This window comes from Triticum aestivum, chromosome 7D (genome assembly GCF_018294505.1).
Source record: "Triticum aestivum cultivar Chinese Spring chromosome 7D, IWGSC CS RefSeq v2.1, whole genome shotgun sequence".
In the NCBI taxonomy this organism is placed as follows: Eukaryota; Viridiplantae; Streptophyta; class Magnoliopsida; order Poales; family Poaceae; genus Triticum; species Triticum aestivum.
In genome coordinates this window covers 249,281,350-249,307,775 of record NC_057814.1, presented here as the reverse complement: position 1 = coordinate 249,307,775, position 26,426 = coordinate 249,281,350, and the positions used below count along the sequence as shown (strand labels likewise).

Genomic DNA, 26,426 nt, shown 5'->3' with positions numbered 1-26,426 from the left:
ACGCTAATTCCTTGAAAACCGTTGCTAATTTTCCCGAGGAGGTTGCAAAGAGGGAAAAGGCCAAGGCCAAGCGTGAGGCCAGAGCCGCAAAGAAAAATCAAGTGGAACAGTGAAATGTTGAGTTGACTCAACAAGATGTGCTAGAAAAGAAGGAAAGGGCGTCTGCCCGAAAAGAATAGAAGAAGAGGAAGTCTGTTTCTCCTCGAGCCTCGAAGAAGAAGTCTATTGCTAGTAAATCTAGAAAGGTTCCATTTGCATCGTCCAATGGTTCTTCTGATGATAATGCTGGTGAAGAAATTCCCATGTATGATCAAAGAGCTCTGCTTGATAAGCCATACCAAACTCCCTCTCCAGCAAAGAAATCGCCACTAGTGAGATCTTCACCAAGGCTTGCTCCCACTACTTTAGATAAACCTTCGGGTTTTGCTGCCCCAATTGTGAAGAGAAAGCTGTTGACTGATGAAAAAGTTGTTGCTCCCGCCAAGAAGGTGAAGAAAATTGTTCCTGCTTCCACAGAGGAATATGACTTTGATCTTATATTTGACATCATTGAAGGTGCTTCCTATGATGGAAATCCAGCTGAGTTGAGCAGTTTGGGTCTGCCTGAAGATGTTACCAAGATTGTAGCAAAGCACTTCTCTGACTTGAGAGAAATCACCAAAGAACTCAATCAAGCTGTCGCTGACAAGAAACTCCTTGAGAAAATGAGGAGGGAAGCCAAATCTGAGTCTGAAAAAAAGACGTGAACAAGGGAATCCTTGAGATCATCAAAGCCCTCATGGTCATGAGAAACAACAAGATTGATTGGAATTCTAAGCTGAAGATGGATTTTTCTCAGCTTTGTAATCGTAGGAATGATGAGATTAGGCGTCAAGCGGATCTTGCTCGACACAGAGAAAAAGAAGAAAAATGCCAGAGAGCTCAGGCAAGAGCCAGCAAGCCAAAAGAGATCAAGGACCATCGTGTCCAATCTATATCAACTGATGCACCTATTGACACAAGTGTCCCACTGCAATAGATTCCACCATCCCCTCGTTCCGAGGAAGATACCGAGCATCAAGCTGATCCTGCGGTAGTTATCATTCCTACCTCAGTCGAACAAGAAGCTGATGTGGTGGATATGTATCTAGTAAAATCATAAGAAGAGAATGTCGTGCCCGAGAAAAATGCTCCTGGAGAAAAAGTGGATGAAAAGATTGAGATGGAAAAGGCAGTATCATCACCTTTGAAAGAAATTCAAGCTGAACCCTCCAGATCCACCAAGGAGGGTGAGAAGGTTGAGGGGGAGCAACTTGCTTCCCAAGGAAATATCCCTCCTGTCTCCTCATCTGGTGCCCCTACCTAGATGGAGGTTGACCCTGCTCCTAGTTCTTTGGCTTCACAACCAAAACAGGAAGAGAAGAAAGTTGAAGAGCCCATGGCTCCTGAAGATAAAGACCAAACTCTTGTCCCACCGGTGTTGCCACAACAGACTGAAGGAGAACAAGTTGTGACTTGAGAGTCAGAAGTAGTTGTCTTGCAACACATTATTGAGAACTCACCGAAAGAAAAGGCCCTAGCGCCTGAGAATGAGAAAGCTGTCGGAGGAGTTCCGATGAAGGAAAATGAAGGTCAAACCAGTGCTCCCATGCCATCTTCTTCAGAAAAAGCTGTAAGGCCACTAGCTCCATTGAAGCCCATTGATGAGAATGCGCCAGCCTCTGAAGATGTTCATCCAATGGAAATTAGTGAGGAAGAACTTCAGAAAAATGCTCAGGAATCATTTCCGTTGTTCACAGCTGAGTATGGCCCCAATGGCCCCGCATTCAATGAACAGCTTCACTCTTCGAAGCTTGCATTCTTTGGGGTCAGCCCATACGAAGGAGAAAGGACGTCATTATCACCGAGGTTTTGGACTGAAGAACAAGCAGTCTATTACGCTCGGATCTTGTTTGGCAAGCACAGAATTTTTAATCATAAGATGTTAAACTTCACCAAGCTCGAAGAAATGCCTTGCTTCCTTAATGCAATTGATCATATTGAACATGCTCTTCTAAAGGGGCTCATGCGTTTTAATCATGGCTGGAACAAGGAAGTTATTCTTCAGTTCTATGCCATGCTATACATCTTAGGAGAAATTGGAAATACCTCAACTTGGATGCTTGAATGGATGACTGGCAGAGAGAGATTCAAATGCTCAGCAGATCATTTCCTGGCTCTGCTAAATTTGCCTCGATGTGAATGAGAATGATAGAGAGCACATAATGCATTTCTGGGAAGTGTCTGAAGCACAATTCCACATCCTGATGGATCCCACCACGGTGGGGGACGAATGCATTGATGTTGATCCGAAGAAGTTGGCTTATGACAACAAAGTACTATTCCACATTTTGTGCAATACTGTCACGCCAACAAACAGGCCAAACTCCATCAAAGGCATCATAGGAAATGCTCTTGTGGCAATATCTCAGGGAATCAAGTTTGACATTCCTGATTTTTTCATTCGAAACCTGGCATGTGCTGCACATAGCCCTCAGTCATTGAAGCCCTATGCTCCATGGATAATGTTCACAATCGATCAGCTCACAAAAGAGAAATTCTTCTAGGCATACGAGCCAAAAATATTCATGCCACCTGTTCGTGACACTCTGTGCATTGTGAAGGATACTCATAAAGGGAAGGAACCAGTTGATGCTGCTGTAAATGCTTCTGCATCTGAAAATGCTCCGAAAGTTAAGGAAGCCAGGATTGAAATCCCTCACGAAGAAAATCCATCACTCTATGAGATTTGTATTCGCACGCAGCAGACTCTGGATAGACACATCAAGATGGATAGAGAGGAAAAGGTGTAACTAATGGCTGAGCTGAATCTGATTCACAATCACACTCGTCAAATTCTTCTGCATGAGAAGGATGCAAGGAAGCGATCATGGACCTTGCCGCGGAAGCATTACTCTCGCAAGGATCTAGCTAAGAAGGACCTCTTCAAGGAATATGACTGCCTGGACTTGTTAGCTGTTTCGCCCATCCGAAGACAAACTCCAGTACTGCCACAGCGTTCTGACTCAACGGATCTGCTCTTTGTCAATTATGATGATGAAATTGCAGATACAGCCGGTACTCGCATCTTCAAGCCAGATGTTCATCACTCCACGTCTTCCAAGGCCAAGGCTGCTACTCCTGCTTCTGCCTCGACCATTGCGCATTCTTCTGACTCTGATTCTTCGAGTGGTTTTAATTCGGATTCAGAAGATTCTCCCACGGAGTAATTCCTCGTATGTCTTATCTTTCCTTTTTGACACTTGTTGACAAAAAGGGGGAGAACTACATTGAGTGATAGTTTATCGGGGTTTGCAGGGTGTGTTTTCTTTCGCTATTTGGTTTTCCCTCGAACAATTTGCTTCATGAACTTATCGCACCGCCTGTGGTGCTGAAACACTTGAACATCATGTAATGTTAATAACCCCCGCCTGCAATATCATTTGCTTTGCACTATTTGCCTGAAGGTATCATTGAACGATTTTCCTGTGGTTGATTATCATCGACAATCATCTTATCTTACAGGGAAACATATCTTCTTATTGGAGAAGAGCAGAAAATCATCATGTGATGATATTAATTCGGAGAAGTACCTCGAGTGCTATTTTTTTCTAACCTTGCAGGGTGAAAAAGAAAACTTCCTTCATAGCATATCCACTCCAAGCAACATATTCTTACGTTAATCCTGTTGATCATATCGAATATCTAACATGCGGGAAAACTACATCTCGTGTGGATTCAAACTGTGTTCTGAGAAAACCTTCATGATTTACCCTTGTCACATCTCACTCATCGATTATCTTACATCTAACTTTGTTCGAAGATTTTGTGACAGGAATCAACTCAGACACCGTTGAGTGCATTATAAGAACTCACAGTCAAGATATGATCAATGACACTCATACGAAGAGTAATATCACTTCCCCACATGATCCTTCATGATCCGAAGCATATCTTAAGGGGGAGAATATTTTATCTTCGTAATTATCTCTCGTCCTTTATTATTCTTCACATTACATTCCATTCATTATCTATCATTCAATGTGATCTGTTTTGTCAACAATCGTCCAAAAAGGGGGAGATTGTTGGTGCAATATCTGCCTACCTTGTGTTTTGGAGATTGTTGACAGAAACAGGTATGGACTGATTTGTTTGCTAGTGCATACAGAGAGAAAAATTCCATACACAACCGAAGAAAATGTTGTCTCCGGTGCTGAGTTCGAGGAACTTCACCGAAGCACATCTGCGTTGCAGAGAAGAACGAGCTATATCTGTTGAAGAGATAGAGTCGAGAAGATTGATGTGAAGAAAACGACTCCTCAAAAGTTTACTGCTGAAGCATAGCTTTTGTTTTGGTACCGTCGTCCGAAGAAATTGACTGCAGCGATGAAAGTCGAAGACAAAATGAAGACGTAGTATTCATTTCGTCGTTCTTCTTTCATTCTTTCGAGTCATAGGACCTCCGTACTATTAAGAGGGGTATAGGTTCTCGATGCTTAAGATCGACTGTGATGCTTAGCCATAACCTATGAAAGATGCGAGATAAATTTCTTTGTGCTCCAAGCAAATACTTGCCAGCAAGAGACTGTGATCTTCACTGCGAGATTTGACTCGGACCGAGGAGTTAGCATTACTTGTTCCGCAAGTAATGTTACCGTTGCTCCAAAATCTGACCGTTGTGAATGTGTCGGTTGGCCATTGGCTGAACCTCGTGTCCAAAATGGTCATTTCCCATTTGGGAAGGCTGTGGCTATAAATAGCCACCCCGCTCCAACTTTGTCCGTTGGCTGCTCCACTCTAGATTTATGAGAAGATTGATTTGAGCAACCCCTCTTTGAGTGATTTGTGTTTAAGATCCACCAAGAGAAAAACCAAGAGCCCAAACTTAAACAGTGGTTTAGCATCACAGTAGTTCTGACTGAGAGTTCTTGTACCTATTACTCTTGAGAGCTGCGCACTCTCTAGACGGATAGGTTTGGCTTTGAGTGTTGAAGAGTTGTTGTCTTCACCGAGCCTGATCTTCAACAACCAAGAGTGATTGTGGTTTGCGAAGGTTGACCGAAGGTTTGGAAATCGCCGACAAGGATCTACCACGAGTGAAATCAACCTGAGTCTGATCAACTCTGTGTTGAAGGAGAATAGGGTGAAGAGAGTTTATCTTCTGTGTTAAGTCACAGCCCCTCCAACCAGACGTAGCCCTTCGGCAGAAGGGCGAACTGGTCTACCAAATCTCTCTGTCGCCATCGAGCACCACTGGTCATTTCTACTCTACTGCATTTCCTTCAGCAGTTGTTATTTGTGCTCTGTGCCGATAGATTACTTGATCAATTTGTTCTGTTGCCTCCATCTTGTATTTCATATTCTTTTGTGAAATCAATCTTTAGCATTTTATTCAGTACCGATCATGTTGTGTCTCATTCTGCTACATCTGTTTGCATGCTGGATTACTCTCATCGTAGTTAAACCTGTGAAATATCATGTTCGTACTATTGTCAATGCTTTTATTGATGAATATGCTTCTGACGAAGAAGATTGATTCTGTCCATTTCCTTCAATACTCTATTCCGCTGCTGTGATTGGGTTTTGATTCAAAGCTTTCAAAAGAATTTTTGAATCTCCCATTCATCCATCTCTGGTCGATATACTCTCAGTCCTAACAAATTCGTAAAGGGGAGAGGAACATCAACCTACTCACCTAGGGTTTAGTTCATTCGATCTCGTATTAGATCAACTATGTAACCAGCATATACACATCAATACAATCAAGCAGGACATAGGGTTTTACCTCTTTGAGAGGGCCCGAACCTGGGTAAACACTGTCTCTGTGTTCCCTGTTCCCCATTGATCCAAGATCCACGGCTCGGGACCCCCTACCCGAGATCCGCCGGTTTTGACACCGACAACATGCCTAGCATTGCCATGCCTAAGAAATGCATATTTTTATCCAACTTTGAGTCTGGCTTGGAATTGTTGACGTTTTTAGAGGAGTACGATGTTGTAACTACCGTAGGATCAGAATTGTTTATGTATTGGACTGAAAAATTGTTTTGTAGATATCTACGAGAAGGTACACTCGCGTATGTGGTGCTTCGAGTTCGTCTGCCGCACAACCACAACAAATTTTCACTCAGGGGATCGTCTTCACCAACCATGAAGCGAAGAAGAAATTTCAAATGCTCAGTACAAGCAAGATTAAAGCATCCAAGTGGGCTTGCGAGTCAACACTCGCTAAGCTAGGTAAATTTCAATTTGTTTTGTGAAAACGCCGAGTTGCATCATTTTATTTATCAGGGATGGCATACATATGAACGCATGACACTTGACTTTCTTAGTGCTCTCTCGCATAATGTTGGTTTAATGCCAAACACATATAGAAGGAGCGGATCAGTTTCCGTCTCTTGAACCAAGACTTCAATATCACTCTCGATGAGTGTTGTAACCACTTGGCTTCCCCAACAATGATAATGATCTTTGATATGTTTATGATTTCATTGATCCGCATCTAAGGCAATCCGTCAACCAAATGAGTGGTCATGACTAAAAAGAAAGGTAGAGATAGCCGAGGAATGTAAGGTTTGGTTTGGGTTTCACCTGATTGCATTCTGGGACCCAGTTTTTTTGGGCGATTCTCAAGATCACGGAAGAATCAGAAAAAAACTGGGCCTGGATGTTATTGCACACGATATTTCGATATTTGCCTCTTAATAAATTAAATAAAGCGGCATGATTACCCAAAAAGGGTATTGGTTACGCAATCAAACACACACTTACAAATCCTGAACGCCAAATGCTCGACAGAAATCCTGAGAGAAGCCAATGCCGCCGCCCTGCCCGAGCGCCCGCGTCGAGGAGGAGAACCTCCTCGTGCGCCTGGCGGCTCGGTGCGCGTCAGGGCGCCAGCTCGATCAACTCCACGCCCGCGCCGTGCTCCTCGGCCACTCCCGAAACAGCTTCGTCGCCGCCAAGCTCGTCCGCGCCTTCGCCGACCTCGGCCACCTCGGCCGCGCGCGCGCGGTGGCCACGGCGCTCGGCCCCGCCGCCAACGCCTTCGTGTGGACAGCGCTGGTGCGAGCGCACTCCCAGTCGGACGCCGCCGCGCGCGATGCCGTGGCGCTCTACGCCCAGATGCATCACGGTTGCCCGGGGATCAAGCCGCTCACCTTCACCGTTTCCTCCGTGCTGAAGGCGGCGGCTCGCCGCAAGATGCTGCAGGAAGGCGAGCAAGTTCACGTGCACGTGTTCAAGAATGGATTCCAAACCGACGAACGCATTGCGACGACGTTGGTTGATTTCTATGCGAAGTGCAGCAGGCTGGATGACGCCCGCAGGGTGTTCGACAGATTGTCCGTTAAGGATGCTCAGCTGTATAACACTATGATTGCTGCACATATGGAGGGAGGTGAGGTGGAGCGTGCAGAGGAGCTCTTCCAGACGATGCCGGAGAGGAACGCATACACACTTGTGGAGATGGTTTGTGGGTACTCCGCACGTGGTGATATGGACTCTGCAAAGCGTCTCTTTGAAATAGCAGTGGCAAAGGGAGCAGAAAACACGGTTGTGTGTACAGCCATGATATCTGGCTATGCGAAAACTGGCAATGCCGATGATGCTAGGGCCGTCTTTGATGGAATGAGAGTGCGGGATGCTGCAACCTGGAATGTGATGATTGGCGTGTATTCAGGTGCTGGTCGGGCTGCAGAGGCTGTGGATCTCTTCAAGATTATGCTGGAGACTAGAGCAAGGCCAAAGGTGGAGCCAAACCACACTACAATCTCTATTGTTGCAGCTGCATGCGCGCAGTGTGGGTTACCGTCTCAGGCTAGTTGGATACAGGATTATGTGGATCGTCATACGATGTTGTTGAACAACCATACTGTAGCTGCCCTCATTGATATGCACTCAAAGTGTGGTAATATAGAAAGGGCACTTGACTTGTTCTGCAGCTGGAGGCAAAGAGATCTTATCTGTTACAGTTCTATGATCTCTGCATTGGGCATGCATGGTCGTGGAAAAGATGCAATTGCGGTTTTTAACGAGTTGTGTGACAATGGCTTTGACCCCGATGAAATCTGTTTTGTGTCAGTCCTCAATGCTTGCAGTCATACAGGTCTGATTGATGAGGGACGCGGATACTTCAAGACGATGAAGGATGACTACAACATTATTCCTACTGTAGAACATTATCTGTGCGTGGTGGACTTGCTTGGTCGTGCGGGATGCATTGATGAAGCTTACCAAATGATCACACATGAGATGCCAAAGGACATTGAACCACATGCTGGAATTTGGGGCGCTCTGTTAAGCGCCTGTAGGACTTACTCAAATGTGGAGATTGGGGAGGTGGCAGCAAGTCACCTATTCAAGTTGGAACCAAATAACGTGGGGAATTATGTCCTGCTTTCAAATATATACGCAAATGCAAAGAAGTGGGATGGAGTCCAAAAGGTTCGAGCCCTCCTGAGGAGACAAGGAATGAAGAAGCCGCCTGGGTGGAGCCAAGTTGATGCTGAAGGCAGTCTTAGAGAGTATATCACTGGTGAGCTTGACAGTGTGCTAGAGGCGGTCTTGGAGATACTGAATTGGGAGCTCAAGGATCATGGTTACACGCCAATCATAGAAGATGAATGAAGAATTGAAGATACCCGTTTCTCAAGAGTGTGTTGTTCAAGTTTGGTCGTTTCTTTCATCAAAGTCAGTAAATCTGCATATGGGGAAATTTTAAATTCTGGACTGAAGAGTGGAGCTCCGCACGTCATATTGGAGGCATCGCCATGTTGGTGCCGTAGCCCATGGTGTGTTAACAAAGAATAGACATGCTACCCAAATTCCATTTTTGGCGATCCAAGTATGGCTGCCAAATTTAAATTTTACAACTTTCATGAGCTGCCAACAATTCCAAGATCATAGCTAGCCTACAAGACTTGTCTGCAGTTTAGCCAGTCGCAAGGAATCACGCAGTCTTCAGATGTAGACTTAAGCACATTTGGTAGTCCAAAGCCCAAAACGTAACTGTGCATAGAATTGCTACACCGCAAGGGTTGAGGTTTCAAATTCGGAAGTAGAACTACAGAAGGTCTTATGAGCACATATTCTCATGGCATCATATCATATATTCTTAGAAGCCCTGTGGTGGTTATTGCTGGACATGTGTAGTGCAAGTGTAAAAAAGAATGTCAAATAAGAGCTAGTGCATGACCTTTTCTGTGCGATATGAGGCTTTCTTTGGTTGCTCTTGGCCCTTGCTCATTACCACAGTCAGCTGTGTGAGAGCTACCAGTGTGATGCTTTGGCAGAATCTCTGAAAGCAGTAACAGATTTGGAACTTTGATCTCTAGTGATCTTATCCAAATCTTCTGGTTTTACTTTCAAGGATACTAGCTAGTGGATTTACGTGTTTTCCTCTCTTTAATGCTACGAACAAACACATGGCAGTGTGTTTTGCATTCACCATATAAAATAACTCTGACTCGATTTGTGTGTACATTTTATTGCTGGATACGTGAAGTGTATACAAAGGAATATCAAACAAGATCTGATGCGTGACCTTTTCTGCGCGGTATGAGGCTTTCCTTCTCTGTTGTATGCACGCTTGCCTTTTGGTTCTTGCTCATTACCACGGTCAACTGTATGAGAGCTACCAGACTGAAGCTTTGGCAGAATCTGCGAAAGCATCAACAGATATGGAACTTTGATGTCTAATGCTCTTATCCAAATCTTCCCTACTTACTTTCAAAGATACTAGCTAGTGGATTTTTTGTGTTTTCCTCTCTTTAGTGCTATCAATGAACACATGGCAGTGTGTTTCGCTTTCGCTACATAAAATAAATCTGACTTGATTTGCCTATACATTTCTTTCTTATGCTAACACATTTACTCCCTCCGTCCGGAAATACTTGTCGGAGAAATGGATGTATCTAGACATATTTTAGTCCTAGATACATCGACTTTTATCCATTTGTGCGACAAGTAATTCCGGACGGAGGGAGTATATAACAGTAATAATAATCATATATTTGCACTCGCCATATTATTTGTTGTAATTTAACAAAAACCATGTCTTGCAGGGTGCTGTAAAGATATGGTGAAGCATATATTCAGTATCACATTTCAGATCGCTGGCGCCGTGTAGCATCCCTTGGTGTTGCCCAAAAGTCCAAACTCCCAAAGTAAAAGACTCCAGGTTGTTGCAACTGGGAAAAGAATATGAGAAAGAATATAACTACCTCTGACAGTGATTGCAAGAGATGACCCAGCTGGTTTGGGGATACCTATTTTGCATCCTCTGTGGCCTACTTAAACCCAGGCATTTGCATGGTCTCCTCTCAACACAAGAAGCATGGCATGTAGAGGAAATGGAGGGGGCTCTTCAAGGACTTTCCTCTCCTTCTCCCTCAAAGGCCTCCGACGGAGGGCTTTGAGTGAGATGAAGAGGGCGCTCCTTGCTGTCGAAATCCACGCCGTTTGTCCAGTAGATTTCTAATGCCGCTGTATATCGCAAGGCCCTGCTTTGACCCTCTGTGGAGTACCGACTCTGCTGCAGTCGGTACTCTTGTACCTGCTAGCCATGCTGAAGACAGTGAATGAAGTATTTCAGAATTTCCTTTGAAATCTGAAACAGCAAGAGGTGATAAGCCTTCGGGACACCGAGAGTATGGACTCTACTGACAGTAAGTTGTTACCACCATCTTTGCTGGGTAGTAGAGTTGTGGGCTCGATTCTATGTAGCAGGGTATAAATGCATGCATTGTGTAAATTTGTTTGAATCAGACTCTGTGAAATCCATTATCCATGCGTTTATCTCCAAGTTGCAGGGGTGTATTAGGAGAGCGCATCTGCGTGGATGGTGTGTATGCACCTTTTTTGTACTCTGATTGGCAAAAAGATGGATAACTGCATTTTTTTACGACAGCGTAGATTTTAGCTTGCAAATAGGGATACAATAGAACATCCACATCTTTGGCTTTTGTCTTGCATATCTAGCTAATGCACGCCCAACCACATTTGCTTTAAAGGCAAAGTTTGAATAGCACCTTCACAAAATCTTGCATAAGCTGCACAAAGCATTGCTTGGATTGTTACTTTAGTACCGGAATGGTTGTATATGCTGTCGACTAGAGGTTAAACCTAGAGGTAGGCAATGGGCACGCGTACCCTTGGCGCTTGTGCTCTAGCGACTCAAGCGGCTAGGGTTGCTCGCCTCCTGCCGCCGCCGCATACTCCGTCTGCTGTGGCCTTAGGCCATGGAGGCGTGGTGGATCTCGGTCATTGCCGACGGGAGGGCTCCAATTCCGTCTCACCTTCTCTTTTTAGATCTCCTGCTCGGGAAGGTATGGTGGCGGTGGCTCCCTAAAGATGAAAAATTGTTCTCCCCGCCTAGCCCCTGCCCCTACGGTGCGTCTAGCCTCGTCGGAGGGCATGCGGAGATGTGTCTCCGGCGAATCTCATGGAATTCGATTGGTGTTTGTCTTTGGTGGATCCACTTGGATCCCGTCTTTGTTCGTCTGCATCTGTGTGTGTATGCAGGTTGGATCATTCCGATCTACACTTCTCTTCATCAGCGGCAGTTGTTGTTCTGGTGCGCTGGTTTATATGGCTTTAGCACGACGACTTCCCGAATGTCTACTACAACAAGGTTTGCCCGGCTCCAGTGAGGGAGGGGTGATGACGGCGGCGCGTCTTCGGCTCGCTTCAATGATTGTAGTCGTCATTAGATGGTCTACGGACCTGGATGTATTTTTTACTTCTAGTACCCTCTGTACTACCTTGAATAGATCGGAAATTTTCTCCAAAAAAGACCTAGAGGTAGGCGATGTACATACTGTTTGGTTATTCGCACCATTTTGGGGCTTCCTGGAACCTGGCCGGTTGAGCCTGTAGGGGCAGTTTGTTTGGTTGCTCGCGGGCATGGAGCTAATAGAGCCTGTTTGCACTGATTTATGCCTGCATCACTGGAAAACGTCGATTTGAGCATTCTTCTCAGGCCAGACCGAGGGTTGCTTTGAGGAGCATGCAGCCAGATTTCTCTCTGTGGCTCAGACAACCAAACGGTTAGACTTTCCCACCTCCCCCTAGCATGCATGGTTGTTATGCTAGCAACCAAACATGTCCAAGATGAATTTGTGCAGCAGTGTTACGGTGCAGAAAGGAATCCCTTTGCAATAACCCCCCCCCCCCCCCCCCCCCCCTCCAATACCTAACCTTCGTAAAAAATTGCCCGCAAGTGTACCGTAACTCATGTGTGTGTACGTCTGCACGTATGTGTTGCACTCTCTTTGGTTTATGATGTTATGGGATCCTTGTGTTGCTTATTGGAGTACCCATGGTCATAAGTGAAACTAGAGATGATACCCGCACGTTGTTGTGGGGGAATTGCTGATATTATTTCACTGGAGCTTAGTGTTGGAGTATCACATCCTTGTGCTCTTTCATTTATGATGTTATGGGATCCTTGCATTGCTTGTTGGAGAACCCATGGTCATGAGTGAAACTAGAGATGATACCCGCGCGCTGCTATGGAAATTGATGATATTATTTCACTGAGACTTGACAGTATGAAACTTTAGTATTTGGATTAATCATATGAGAACTGAACTAAAGTGCATATAATTTATTATATTTGATTATTATATAGTTATGAAATATTTATTGAATTTAGTAGCATGCATGGTACATGTTAAGGAGTTTTTTTCATTCATACTGGCATTGTGAGTTGGCATAGTTGCATATTGAGATGACTAAATTTAGTGTGACATACATGATAACATGATGAGTTGACATAGTTGCATGTTAAGATAATTGGGTATAATGTTATGAGATCCTTGCATTGCTTGTTGGAGTACCCATGGTCATAAGTGAACTAGAGATGATACCCGCGTGTTGCTGTGGAAATTGATGATATGATTTCACTTGGCAGATTGAAACTTTAGTATTTGGATTAGCCATACGAGAATTGAAACAAAAGTGCATATAATTTATAATATTTGATTATTATATAGTTTTAAAATATTTATTGAATTTAGTAGCATGCATGGTACATGTTAAGATGCTTTTTTCTTCCATGCATACTGGCATTGTGAGTTGGCATAGTTGCATGTTGAGATAACTAAATTTAGTGTGGCATGCGTGATATGATGATAACACGATGAGTTGGCATAGTTGTATGTTAAGATAATTGAGTTAATGAGGATTAACTATTTAGAAATATAGGATAACACGAGTCAACCAAATTCATTAAAAGGTTTTTTTGACAGTTACCCCAAACCAACTCTAAAACCACTTTATGAGAAATAAAATAGCATCAATACTAGCGAAAACCCAATTCGGTGCCCAGTCTCATCTGCACCCGGTCAGAAAAAAATCAAAATAAATACTAAAAAAATTCAAAAATATCCAAAAAAATTTGTGTGATAGATAATTTTATGCGTGAGGTTCGCTCCAACTTTCAACTTATTTGGACATCTGAGCAACTCTCAGCAAAAAAAAAAAAACAAATCGGATCAGAACAGTGTATGAACAGTGAACTTCTTCACAGACCTTGAATTTGTCTTTTTTGCTGAGAGTTGCTCAGATGTCCAAATGAGTTAAAACTTGGAACGCACATCACGCATAAACTTATCTACCACAAAAAAAAATGGTATTTCTTGAACTTTTTAGTATTTGTTTTGATTTTTATCATCAGGGCAGGTGCAGATGAGCTCGGAAGCAGAAACGCCGCACTCCAATACTAGCATAAATGCAACTAAATTTAAAATATACAAACCTAAGTAAGACTACTTATTCACTTCTGGATTGCTTCTGCAAAAGTGTGCTTTAAAGACATATATAGCTACGCTTCGGTGCTCATGCTCCACTCAAATCCCAAGATATGTCGATGTGGCATGCACTTCTTCTCACCTCCTATCGAAGTTTAGAGCAACTTAAAGCAAAGCAAAAGGCAGACCCACTTTACAATACTTCTTGAAAATTCAATTTGACCATAAATTAAGCACATAATATATAATGTTTATGACTTACAAAAATTATACCACTAAAAAACTTCTTTCAAATACGAATGCTTCACATATAACCCATATAAAATTTATGGTCAAAATTTGATTGAAGGATGCGTGCGAGCCTTATTCATTGGAATGGAGGGAGTATGTGTTACTTAGCCATCGCGCTTGTAATGTGGAACGTAAGAGCATTTAGGTCTAGACTAACTTGAATCCCTATACGTCCACAGATAAGAAGGAACTCTCCGGCATTGCAGCCGACTGGGTGGCCTAGTGCATGCATCCGGATACAGGCTGGCTTGTCAGCAAGCTCTCCGGAGCCGGTGCCACCGCCACCACCAGGTCGTCCAAGCTAGCCTATGTCGTCGCCCGTCAAACCCGTTAGGGGATAGCGACAACACGTCCGACAGACGGCGAAAGAAGCCATGTTTGCAGAGGTTGATGCGGCGGCGTAGGAATTTGATGGGGGCATCAACGACGACGGCGCCAACTCTGTGTCGGTCACGCACCGCCGCCGCCACGTCAGCGACGACGACACGTCCGCGGCGGCCGCCAACGAGAAAAAGTAGACCACGAGAGGCCACCGCCGCTTGGATCTCAGGAAGGCCACCGCGACCGCCTCGCTCGGTTATACAACCGGCGACTTGCCCGCTTCGCAGGGGCGTAGCCACGACGCCCGTCTTCCCCCACACAAAAGCCAATCGACGATCCGGGCTCCGCAGAGGTGAAGGCTATTATTTCTCTCCCGTTGAAGCATTTAGCTCTGGGGCTCACGACGATCGGATGAGCTTGCTGCCGGACATAGGAAAGACATGTCGTGGGAAATGAGATCCGCCGCGGCCGATGATAGACTAGGTTAGAATAGCATAGCCTAATCCGCTGTAGTTTAGTTGAAATATATCCGGAATATAAATGATTTCGTCCGCTGTAGTTTAGTTGAAATATATCCGAAATATAAATGATTTCGTCCAGTCTATATGAAAATCATCCTGTTTGCACGGATTATGTTCGGTTTATTGAAATCTGCCTTGAAATATACTCCTTCCGTCCGAAAATACTTGTCACAGAAATGAATGTATCTAAATGTATTTTTGTTATAGATACATTTATTTTCATTCATTTCTACTGACAAGTAATTTTTCGGAGAAAGGGAGTATGTGATTACGATGGAATGGTCGGCTCCCACGTCAATGTTCGCAAAATGCGTAGGTTCATCCCCACCGGTCAGACGGATGCAGTGTCCAGTTTAAAGTCCAACACTCTCATATCCTCTCAGGCCTCCTTTGGTTTAGAGAAATTGTGTAGGAATACCATAGGATAGGATTTTTATAGAAAAAAAAAATCCTTTAGAGCCCATAGAATTATATTTCTGTGGAGGAACTCTTCCTATCCTCCATATTTCATAGGAAAATAAAATATTAGCCTAGACCAAATAGAAAAAATTATATGATATGAATTAAATGACATCTCTTTTCTTATTTCTATTTATAGGATTTGAGATGCATGTCATCTCTGAGTTCTCATTCCCTGTTTTATTTCCCCCGAACCAAACAGTCTATAAAGACAATATTTTTTTATGGGAATAGCTTACCATCAACCGGCGGATTACAGCGGCTCCGTCCGCCACCTTCTGTGGATGACATGCGTCAAGTGAGGACCTATACCATCATTCATGCAATAGAGGCTATGCTTCTGAAATATATACGATATTGCAATGGTCTACTACGGGTTTATATTTTACAATAAAATCTCTCTTGCGAAAATTTTCTACAACCAAGACCTCAGTTGAATTATTATTTTTGCAACAAAACCTTGGTTACAAAAATGTTTTTGCAATAAAACAGTTGTTGCAAAAAAAATCTGCAACAATATCTGTGTTGCAGAAAGAATTCTGCAACAAGACCTATGTTGCAACGGTGGAGGCGAGCTGGGCTGGTCGATGCGGCAGATCTGACGGCCCGCGAAAGATCAGCCGGCGGACGCGTAGCGCGCTCTTTTTTTATTGACGAAATTAAGAAGAAACAGCCTTTGCTTTCTGGACGTTGGATCCTTCTCGGATGGTCCAGTTCTATAGCTACACTACCCTGTTCGTTTCGTCCTCCCTCAGCTCCACCCCTTTGCCTGGGCCGCATAAGCCTCCATCGTTCCCCGCCCTCCGCCGCCTCCAGTCAGCAGTCCCCCGCCTCCGACCAAGGCGCTCTCGCCGGCCGCCATCACCAGGCGAAGGGGCTCTCTTCTCCTCTACCAACTGGCGCGGCGCGAGGAACTAACCGTCAAGGCGTATTTCCTATTGGTGGTAAATAAGGGAGCCCTAGCTTTCCCAGGTTGTCGTTCGTCCCGTTTCTGGATTAGCTCCTTTCAATAGATTCGTTCAAATGTTCAATATCGTCGATCATTAGCTCATGTAGTTTAAAGTTTGTTAGTTCATTGTAGAAAGCCTTTTGGTAATTTTTGTTTCAATTTAATTTTAGTAATTTTTGTTCGTGTGAGTCGAGCTTGACCTTTGATATGCCTGTGTAAGTAAACCTGGGGTTAATTTTGGGGGGTGTTTTTTCGCCCTTTTTTGGCCCAGGGCGTCAGCTAATCCTGGCTACGCCGTTGCTAGTAGCAGTTGCTTCCATAAAGAAAAGAAATCGAATTCCCACACGAAACCCCGTGCCCGTAGTGATCCTTAGCAAATTGTGCAATTTCTTGTGAAGCTAACTTGGAGCGGTGGTCCTGATACTACCTGGGAAAGCAGTAGACGGCATGATCTGTTGTGCACTCCTCGTTATTCTTAGGCTATGTCCGCTTGATGTCTGTGATATCTCATGTTGAGCAATGGCGTGTCTGCTAGCATTTATTTTCGTTCCAGTTGGTTAGAGTTCAGGAGTTGAATAGGTGCTGATACTCTTGTCGGTGTGTTGTTTACATTCTCTGTGTGCAAAAATATAATCATGGTTTTGTTATTGCTGGTGGAAATGGAGAATTGCCCCTGTTCGAATAGAAAACAATGTCTTATGCCAGGTTCCTTTAATGTAGGTTGCAGTATTGGGTGACAGCTTCCTGTATCATCCGGTTGCTTCCCCGCGTGACAGCTACACTCCATTCTGCTCCGCTATCGGTCAGCTCCATTGAGAATCTAGATGTGCTTGTCTTCGCGAATGTTCGATGGGAAGACACGCTCCTTCTCCATTACCAGAAAGGCTTTCCCTGAAAGTAAATACGTCGTCCCTGTCCCAATCTCCCGCCTAGCCCACCGTCATCTCCCCCTTCTCCTATCCTATGCAACCGTCTCGGGTCTTTTGCTCAAGGTACCCTTGCTCCACTCTGTCCTTCGCTCACTCTCCACAGGTCCTGTCCCATCTCTCTCCCTCTCATTCCTCTCCCTACTCCACCGGTCTGGCTACATGCCCATCGATAACTACTCCCTTAGCGCTGCTCTTTCTACCGCCGCCCGCATGCCCTCCGTTGTTGTTGGTGCCCAGCTCCATACCCTTTCTGTGAAACTCGGCTTAAGTTCTGATACCTTTGTCCTTAATACTCTTATCAATATGTACTCGTCTTGTAGTTATCCATCTACTGCAAGATCAGTTCTTGATTCTGCTCCCAAAGGAGCCTCTGATACAGTTTCTTGGAATACAATCATTGCTGGATACGTACATGCTGGGCTGCCTAATAAGGCTTTGCAGGCTTTTAGCCAAATGGCCAAGGCGCAAGTTATGCTGGATGAGGTCACCTTGCTGAATGCTCTAGTTGCTTGTGCAAGGACATGCATGATGAAGGTCGGAAAGCTCTGTCATGCACTACTTGTGACAAATGGTTTTGAGATTAACTGTTATATGGGTTCCTCTTTGATTAGTATGTATGCAAAGTGTGGGCTTGTTGAAGATGCTCGCAGGGTTTTTGATGGATTGCCTGAGAGGAATGCGGTTTGCTGGACCTCAATGATTTCTGGATATACACAGTTAGGTCAGTCTAAAGAGGCTGTTAAGCTATTCAGAGAGATGCAAATTGCTGGAGTGAAAGTTGATGATGCAACAATTGCTACTGTTGTATCTTCATGCGGCCAGATGGGAGCACTGGACTTGGGACGGTATGTCCATGCTTACTGTGACATTCATGGTTTAGGGAAGGATATTTCTGTGAAAAATTCATTGATTGACATGTACTCAAAGTGTGGGGATATAAATAAGGCCTATGATATATTTTGTGGAATGGTCAAGCGGGATGATTTTTCCTGGACAGTGATGATAATGGGCTTTGCTGCAAATGGCCTCTCTGGTGAGGCATTAGATTTGTTTGCGCAGATGGAAGAAGAGGGTGAAGTCATGCCGAATGAGATAACTTTCTTGGGTGTCCTAACTTCTTGCAGCCATGGAGGATTAGTTGAACAAGGATACCATCACTTCCATCGCATGTCCAGTATTTACGGTATTGCCCCAAGGATCGAACACTATGGATGCATGGTTGATCTCCTGGGCCGTGCTAAGTTATTGGCAGAGGCAGAACAGTTCATTAAAGAGATGCCTATCGCTCCTGATGTTGTAATGTGGCGGTCGTTGTTGTTTGCCTGCAGAGCCTGTGGAGAGGTGGGACTTGCAGAGTATGTAGCAGAAAGGATCCAAGTATTGGAGCCAAACAGGTGTGGAGGGGACGTTTTACTTTCTACTGTCTATGCAACCACATCAAGGTGGGTTGATGCAAACAAAGTGAGGACAGGAATATACAGTAGCAGAAAGACCAAGCAGCCTGGTTGCTCTTTCATTGAAGTGGATGGATGCGTGCATGAGTTCTTTGCAGGGGACGAGTCACATTTTGAAACTGAGGCTATATACAACACTCTTTTAGGGATTAATGAACTATTAGTAGCAGAGTCCTTCCTGATGTGAAAGCTAATACATTTCTATGGTAACCATACCTCAGTACCTATGATTCTATAATCTTCTTTTTATGAAATGATGAAACCCGAAGTATATCTACGTATTTGCATTTCTCTATGAGGCGGGAAGTTTATTTTCCAGACATTTATGTCATGAGCCACTTAATGTGCAACTGAATGCACACTGTTATCCTGATTTTATTGGTCTATCTGAGATGTTTCCTTCTGGTATTGCAATCTGTGCTAGGTAATACCCACAGTTGTTGCTGTGATGTTACTATGTCAGAAAATTAGCTGTCCAGTGCATCACTTATTTGTTCTTCTCTCATGTTCTTATCTGACAGTTATATTTTTACCCCCGAACTTACTAACCCAGCTTTGGTTTCTCTGGCTTAAACTAATCTGGCAGCAGGGTATCATGTGCCCGCTCACCTGTATCACTGTGTTGGTCATGGGAATGTAAAACCAGCAGCCTGAAAGTTCCAAACTCCAGAATTTAGTTATTTACTTGAACTGGGCCATGGATCGGAAGAATCAAACTCCACAGGGTAAAGTGCTGATGATGAGTTCCGTGCTTTTTGCCCCAGAAGCTGACTTTTATGTTTGAATAGTTGCACATTGTCATCTCACTAAAACTCGGGTTGGCTTTAAAAGGTCAAATTGCACAAGTGATTGTTGAATTTCTCGAGGTAGCTGTCAGCTCCATTGTCTTCCTCAAAGGTTTCTATCCCACTCGTAAGGATTCCTCTCCCTTTTGTATTTAAGTCACATTAATAACTTTGTTATTTGTCATGTTCTTTGGTTGGATATGGATTAAGCACAATGCATCTGTAGGTGCATTTGAGAGGAGAAGGTACATGAATCTAGTTGTCCAGAAAGCTGTGCACCCCCAGCTTGCTGACTACATCCACTCTGTGATTACTGGCCTTCTACCTTTCATACAAAAGGTGTGTTTTGTTCCCCTGATTGTTCCTCCTCCTGCAATGAAATGCACTCTATAAGTAATTATATTATCAAGAGAACTCATTAAATGGACAGGTAACTTGATAGGTAAAGTAATGTAACATACATTATACTGCTTGAGCTTTAAAGTTTTGGTACACATCTGTTCCACCTTTTGTTTTGACCATATGATTGTTGTAAACTTGGCTCTTGTGTCTTATAGCATTATTACAAACTATGGGGGTGTTTGGTTGGGCTTTTACTTGGCCTTTTCACTTTGGCTTATATCAATTTTGCACTTGCTTCAAGCTTCAGCAACAATGTTAGAGATCTTAGGATCCCTTGGTGTTGAAACATTGTTGATTGTGTAAAGATTTCAGGCTGGTTGTGTCTTTTTAACTAACCATAAGTTTTCTTACAACCCAGGGACTGGTTGAGAGGGTCGTAGTAATCTTCCACGACAAAGATCATGTACCACTCGAGAAGTTTGTGTTCAAGCTTGCAGTGAACCAATCCTATGGCTCCGAGTTAGAGGAGTCCAGCCTGGAATTTGCTCTGCGGGCGTTCTTGATCAAACTGACCGTCGCTGGACCTCTTACAAAGCCCCTTCCATCAGGTAGTCGACACCATCTCTTTGTTGGACGATTTCAGCATCTCGAGATTTTCTCTAAAGGCCAACAGCCAGCGGTGACTTTTATCACCGGGAGAGCTTATGAGGCACCGCGTTTGCCTTGTGACAGATAGCAGCTGGGAGATCACCGCCTACTTCCGATCCCTCCCTGCAGACGGTGCGAAGGACAAGGAGGAGGACGAGGCTCGGCTGTGGATCGCCACGGACACCAAGGCGTGGATGCAGCCGCCGCAGATAACCCCCATCAAGTCAATGGGGTGTGATCCTTTGAAGATGCAGCTCTACCTAGAACAACCTGGACCATCAGCAGAGGCAGAAGATCCTGCTTCGTAGCGATGAACCATTGGCCTGATGGCCTCCCTCCCTGGTTCATGTATGCTCGCAAGCCGAGCAGAACATAGTCTGATATTTGTGGGTAGTCTGGCCCTGTTGCGAACAAGGTCGCTATTTTTATTATTTTGTGGCTGTTGTCTATTGTGAGTATGGACAAGGGACACGTTGAGGTGTTCTTGAGTAGACCCCGGGGTAAGGAAGACATAGAGCAGAGGGTGGTTATGTAATGTGAAACGATGAAGAAGAGACTAGAAGGGCATCTCCAATGCAAGACGCTAACCCTAAGATAAGACTCTTAGGAAAATAAAATTATCCTCTTAAAATAGAAAAATGATTAGAGTGCCTGCTGTTTCAACGCTAGCCTGGCGCTGCACTTAATTCCCTCCTTTGCGTTAATTACATAACTAATCCCTGATCTTGCATCTTAAAAAAAGGCAAGTGGCAACCAATATGTGGTTGGATAGTCAGGGCATCTCTAACGGCAACCTACAAAAATCCACTCGCATCTGTCCACGGACAGGGGACTAGTTCATGGACACGAATACGGCAACTTGACATCCAATGCTAGCCGCATATATTTTCAACAACTCAAACCAATTAGACGAAATTCGTGTAAACTGGATGATTTTCATTCAAGTTTGGATATAATTTACATAAAAAGGTCGATATTTCAACGGTTTAACTAAAAAACCAAAAAGAAAAAACTAAACCCTATACCGGACGATCACCTCATACGCGTGGCCGCCCTGCCCTGCCGCACCGCCCATCTCCGTCGTCGTGGTCCCTTCAGTCCCTCCAGCGACGAAATGGCGCCGGAGGGCCGTAGTTGCCTGCTGCTCGCGGACGAGCCGCTTCGCCTCGTGCTGCGCCATACGAAGGGCCGCTGCGGCCACTGACAACGTGGCCTGCGGAGCCGTGGCGGCGGCCTAGCCGTGACCGGCGTTCGCAGAGCAATCGCTGAGCGATCACTCCTCGCCGATCTTGGCGAGCTCGTCGTCAAGGCGACGATGGCGCCTGGCAGCCGTCTCCGTGGTGGTGACGGAGCGCTCGAGCGCCCACACGGCGATAAGGTCGGGGTCATTCTGGACCCACTCTGGCATCACGTCCGTCTTGGCGAACTCGGAGCGGCGACCGACATTGCGCCGGTCATACCTCGCCTGCCGCTGCGCCGCACACTTGGCCTCGGATAGCATGGCTCGAGAGCCGGAGGCACAGTTGTAACCGCCGCCGCCGAGATAGTGGAGGATGTGGCCACACACCTTGGCAATCGCGGGCAACAGCTCCTCCTTCACGCAGCGTTGGCGTCGTGGTGGCGAAGAGGGCCCGTCGATCCGCGCTTAGCGGCTCCTTCACGTGGCGGAGGCGCTAGGGGGACGCTGGCTCTTGCTTCACGCGGCCGCCGATGTGGAGGCCGCGGTTGCGTGGCGAGGACGCCGGCTCGTCCTTCACCTGTCGACGCGGGGATGCCGGCTCCTGCTTAACGCAGACCTGTGGATGGGAGGGTGGCTCCTCCTTCACGCGCACCGGTGACGGTGGCGCCGGACCCATCTGACGGACGAATTCTTCGTCCATCAGATCCGCCTCCAAGAGTAGACGGGGCCGCCACTGTAGCTCGTCCTCCTCGTCGCTGGAGGAGAGGACTATCTCCTCCTTGTCGGGGGAGCCCGCCGCCATGGATGCAGATGGTCCAGATAGCGAGGGCAGTGACACCACGATCTGCCTGACGACAAACTTCCACCGATTGGCACGGAGAACCAGGACTTCGCCATCGCTGCTAGGCTCGGAGAGAAGGAAGGGCTCAAAGAGGGGGAGGAGGATGGTGCTGTGCTCTGGAGGGTGCGGATCTGGACGATGCCGGAGTGTGGCTTAAATAGCCACGACCAGGGCAGACGGAGGGGCGATCAACCTGCTTCAATGCGGCACAATGGCCGGAGTTGGTTTCTCGGGATGCGACATCCGCATTGAAGCGGCGGCGACGCCCGAGAGGTCGCTTCCGTATGCGCCGCAATTCTGTCTGGTCAAATCGCGACATCAATGACGGCCGCTACATGCTCTGGGGTGGCATGAATGCGACGCGGCAAGTGGCGCCAGGCGTGGGATGGAAAGCGCGGGACAGGCGGATGGGGTTTTTTGGTGGGCCAGGGCGGTCAGAAGTGGGCTTGGGAGCGTTCCGAACTCCCACAAACCTCTCCCACTTTTGGCTCCAGTTTGCGGGAGAAATCGCGTCAGGACAGCCCTGCGGACCGATACAGGTCGGCGTTGGATGGCTTCCGTGGTTCGGACAGCATGGTCCGGACGGTTGCGGGAGGTTTACGGGTCCGCCTAGGAGATGTCGTTAGGAGGACCGTGGTATTCTCTGCCCACAAGAGTTCAAGTTCTAGAGTGGTATTCCTTGCCCACCAGAGTTCAAGTTTCAGACTTAGACATTGGTGCTTCCATTTTTCGGGATTTATTTCAGGCCTTCCGGCGATATGCGTTTAGTGGGAGGAAACGTTCCCATCGACTACGAATGCGTCTATGGCGGTTTCGTCATTCTCAAGATGATGTGCCGACTTAGTCTCTCGGAGTGCTTATAAAGATAAGGTGTGCGTGCGTACGTTTATAGGGATATGTGTATGCTCATCTATGTGAGCGACTCTGATTATACTCGGTTCAAAAAGAAAGGCCCAAGCATCGGATTCCCTGTTTATGCCAGGCCCGACGCCAAGATTTGGTGGCTCAACTTCCCATCAACCAAGATATCGATCCTATAGCACCTAGCTAGCACCCTGGATTGGGCATCTCCAGCGCGGCGGATCATCAAAACGCCCATAGATGTTCAGACCATGCTATCTGGACACTTTCAGACCTCCAACACGGATTATCAAATCAAGGCAGACCAATTCGAGAGCTATTGGGAGTCCGGATGTTCACCATGTTGAACTCCGACGCTCCGGGTCCATCCAAAAGTTCTCTCCGACCGTCTGGCTCTAGAACCTTAGGCGCATTCACATTGGTTGACCAACATGTCGCTTGCATGCATTCACGGCGGCACAGCGACCGAGAAGCCTACTCTGGCTTTAAAGCAGGTTGGCCTCCTCCTTCACAAACACAAGCCGCACACTCCTCCTCTCGCACACCTCCATCGGCCGTCGCGCACCACATCTTTGGTCGTCGCGATGGGCAAGAAGACGGACGACAAGAAGACCTAAGTGTGGTGGTTGCTCGACGGCTACCGGTCCGACCATCCGCTGCCGCGCTAGGACATCAGATTCACGCGGAGCTCTGGATTCGATTCGCGTCGTTGCCCTGGTCGTCCTCCATGGATCCATCCACTATGAAGGCAGAGCCAATCTCCTCGAATGACAAGGAACAGAAGTCGTCATGTCGCGACCGATCGAATGATGAAGACCAGAAACCATCATGCCACGGCCGATCGGATGACGAAAACTAGAAACCGTCGTGGCCGATCGGATGACGAGTTCAAGGACAAATGGAAGAGGTGTTGCATCGGTCGTTGATCGACCAAGTCAGACATAATTGTCCCCTCTGCAAACCGTGGCGTCCACATCGGGCGTCGCGTCAAGGAAGAGCCATCACACCATCCGCGCGCCGGCGGGGCACGCAATGGCGCCATGTCCTTCACGCCATCAAGAAGGAGGTGCCATCCTCCTCGTTGTTGAAGCCGCCACCACACCTTCACTACTACCTCAAAGGGGTCGACGCCTGCGGCGCGTTGTCTTCGAAGTGCAAAGCTGAGGTGGAGGAGCGCCAATGGGCGGAGCGTAAGGACATGTTCCGCCAAGATCCAGGCGATGCCGCCCTGGGTGCTCGCGAACCTCGCGCTCTCGGAGGCTTGGTCCCTCAAATGGTCCAAGACCACTGTCAAGTCATACGTCCACACCCGGCGTCGGCTCAACACCCAGCTCCTCCAAGTGGGGATGGTGGAGTCTAAGCGTGACATCTGCCTCCAAGCCGAGGACAAGCGGCAAGGTGCGGCGGAGTGTCTGCACAACGGGCGTGCCACAACAACAAGGGAGGGATGTCGCGACGCATGCGGGCCTTCCACCACCGGCGCGACGACGACGGCTCGAACACCGGTGACGACGACAAATGTGTCGGTGACCTCGGTCTGCTACAATGCTCAGGCTCCTTTGGTTCATAGGATAGGAATATTATAAAAATAGAAATTTCATAGAAAGTGAGATGACATGGATCTCAATTCATATACAGAAAGAGATGACATTTGATGCATAAGATAAGAATTTTTTCATTGAGTCTAGGTTAATATTTTTTTCTTTTAAAATATGAAGGATTGTATTATATCCTACATAGAAATAGGAATCAACCTACAAACCAAAGGACTCCATAGAATTTTTTTTCTTTGAAAATCCTATCCTATAAAATTACTACAAAATTCCTACAAGCCAAAGGAGACCTCATAGTTTTAGTTGAATTTATGTCGAATTTGTTTAATTTCATTGTGTTTGCATGTGTTATAACGACTAGCTTAAATTTCGTTCAAACGTGTCCGTAGAAATTTTAGTGATCCGCGTCGGGGTCTTGGAGATGCACCAACACATATGGTACAAGTGGATATAAGGAGGTTTTTTTTTACCGGAGAGGAAGAGGATAGAAGTAGTGTGCAGATGAGAAGAGATGAGCACAGCGAAAAGCCCAAAGTTAAGCAGGGGCAGGGCGCAAGGTGAGAGAGTCCGTCATCTCGTCGTCGCGTCATTCCTTTTCCCGTTGTTGGCAATCGCACGCACACACATTGGATTCGATCACTCTTTCTTTTGTGCAAGGAAAGGATGCAGAAAGAGAATGATGCACTGAAGCATATCTGTCTTGTACCCTGTGTGGTGCAGCAACGGTCGTACCCTCCTTGCAGGTTCTGCAGCTGCCGCTGCCGCGCGGCGTGTACGCCTCCTTGTACCGTACCGGCTGACGAATCCCGCTCCATCTCGTTTATTACAAGAGAGCCCGTGCATTGCAACCGGAAAGAAAATATAATACATGCTCTTAACCCAACAACCATCACTCAGGACCACAATAGGTCCATCTCTTTTATTTTTGCGAGGCATCATATTTGTGTCGCCGCTTATCCTCCTTCTCACCCTCGCTGGCGATGGCCTCGGTGTCCACACAAAACAAAACAAAAACGTGTTTGAATATGGTTAATCCTAAGGCGTCTCTCTCCCTCTCTCCTCCCTCTCCCTCCCTCTCTCTCTTGCTTTCTCTCACTCTCGCGATGAGAAATTTGTTGTTTTCCCCTGCGACATTTTTCAGAGGTATGCATGTGTAATTATCGATGTTTTCTTTTCCCTATATTGTTATAGTGGGGTGTTTATTTGCAATCCAGATCGCCGCCGGTACGAAAGGAAAACGGATCTTACACTATAAATTATAAGTTTGCTCCCAAAACAATATTTTAAAAATATTTAACAGGTAAAATTAACATCATATTTAGATTCCACATATTTTTTAATAAAATTTCATATATAATATGTTAAAATCGAAGTTACGGTCTAAAAGATACGGATAATTTAGAAAATCATTTGTTTGACTTAAATATATTCCAAAAATAATATTTAAAAATACTTAACAGGTAAAAATAATATCATATTCATATTCTACATATTTTTTAATCAAATTTCATATATAACATGTT

General features: G+C 45.8%; 1 protein-coding gene across 10 annotated transcripts; it reads left to right on the top strand.

The window, feature by feature from the left end:
• The first annotated feature begins 16,062 nt into the window (after window positions 1–16,062).
• On the top strand, window positions 16,063–21,107 carry LOC123165436 (DNA polymerase zeta processivity subunit). 10 transcript variants are annotated; one of them, XM_044583074.1, is made up of 6 exons: window positions 16,063–16,333; window positions 19,283–19,418; window positions 19,525–19,605; window positions 19,705–19,817; window positions 20,239–20,428; window positions 20,553–21,107. In XM_044583074.1, exons 2-6 carry the CDS (start codon window positions 19,391–19,393, stop codon window positions 20,774–20,776), a joined length of 636 nt encoding a protein of 211 aa, XP_044439009.1. In that variant the 5' UTR covers window positions 16,063–16,333; window positions 19,283–19,390; the 3' UTR covers window positions 20,777–21,107. The 10 variants fall into 10 exon arrangements, 6 of the variants coding, with proteins under 6 accessions (XP_044439009.1, XP_044439010.1, XP_044439013.1 ...); XM_044583075.1 differs by having other exon boundaries at window positions 16,087–16,333; window positions 19,280–19,418; XM_044583078.1 differs by lacking the exon at window positions 16,063–16,333 and adding an exon at window positions 18,467–18,700 and having other exon boundaries at window positions 19,280–19,418.
• Window positions 21,108–26,426: the final 5,319 nt, after the last annotated feature.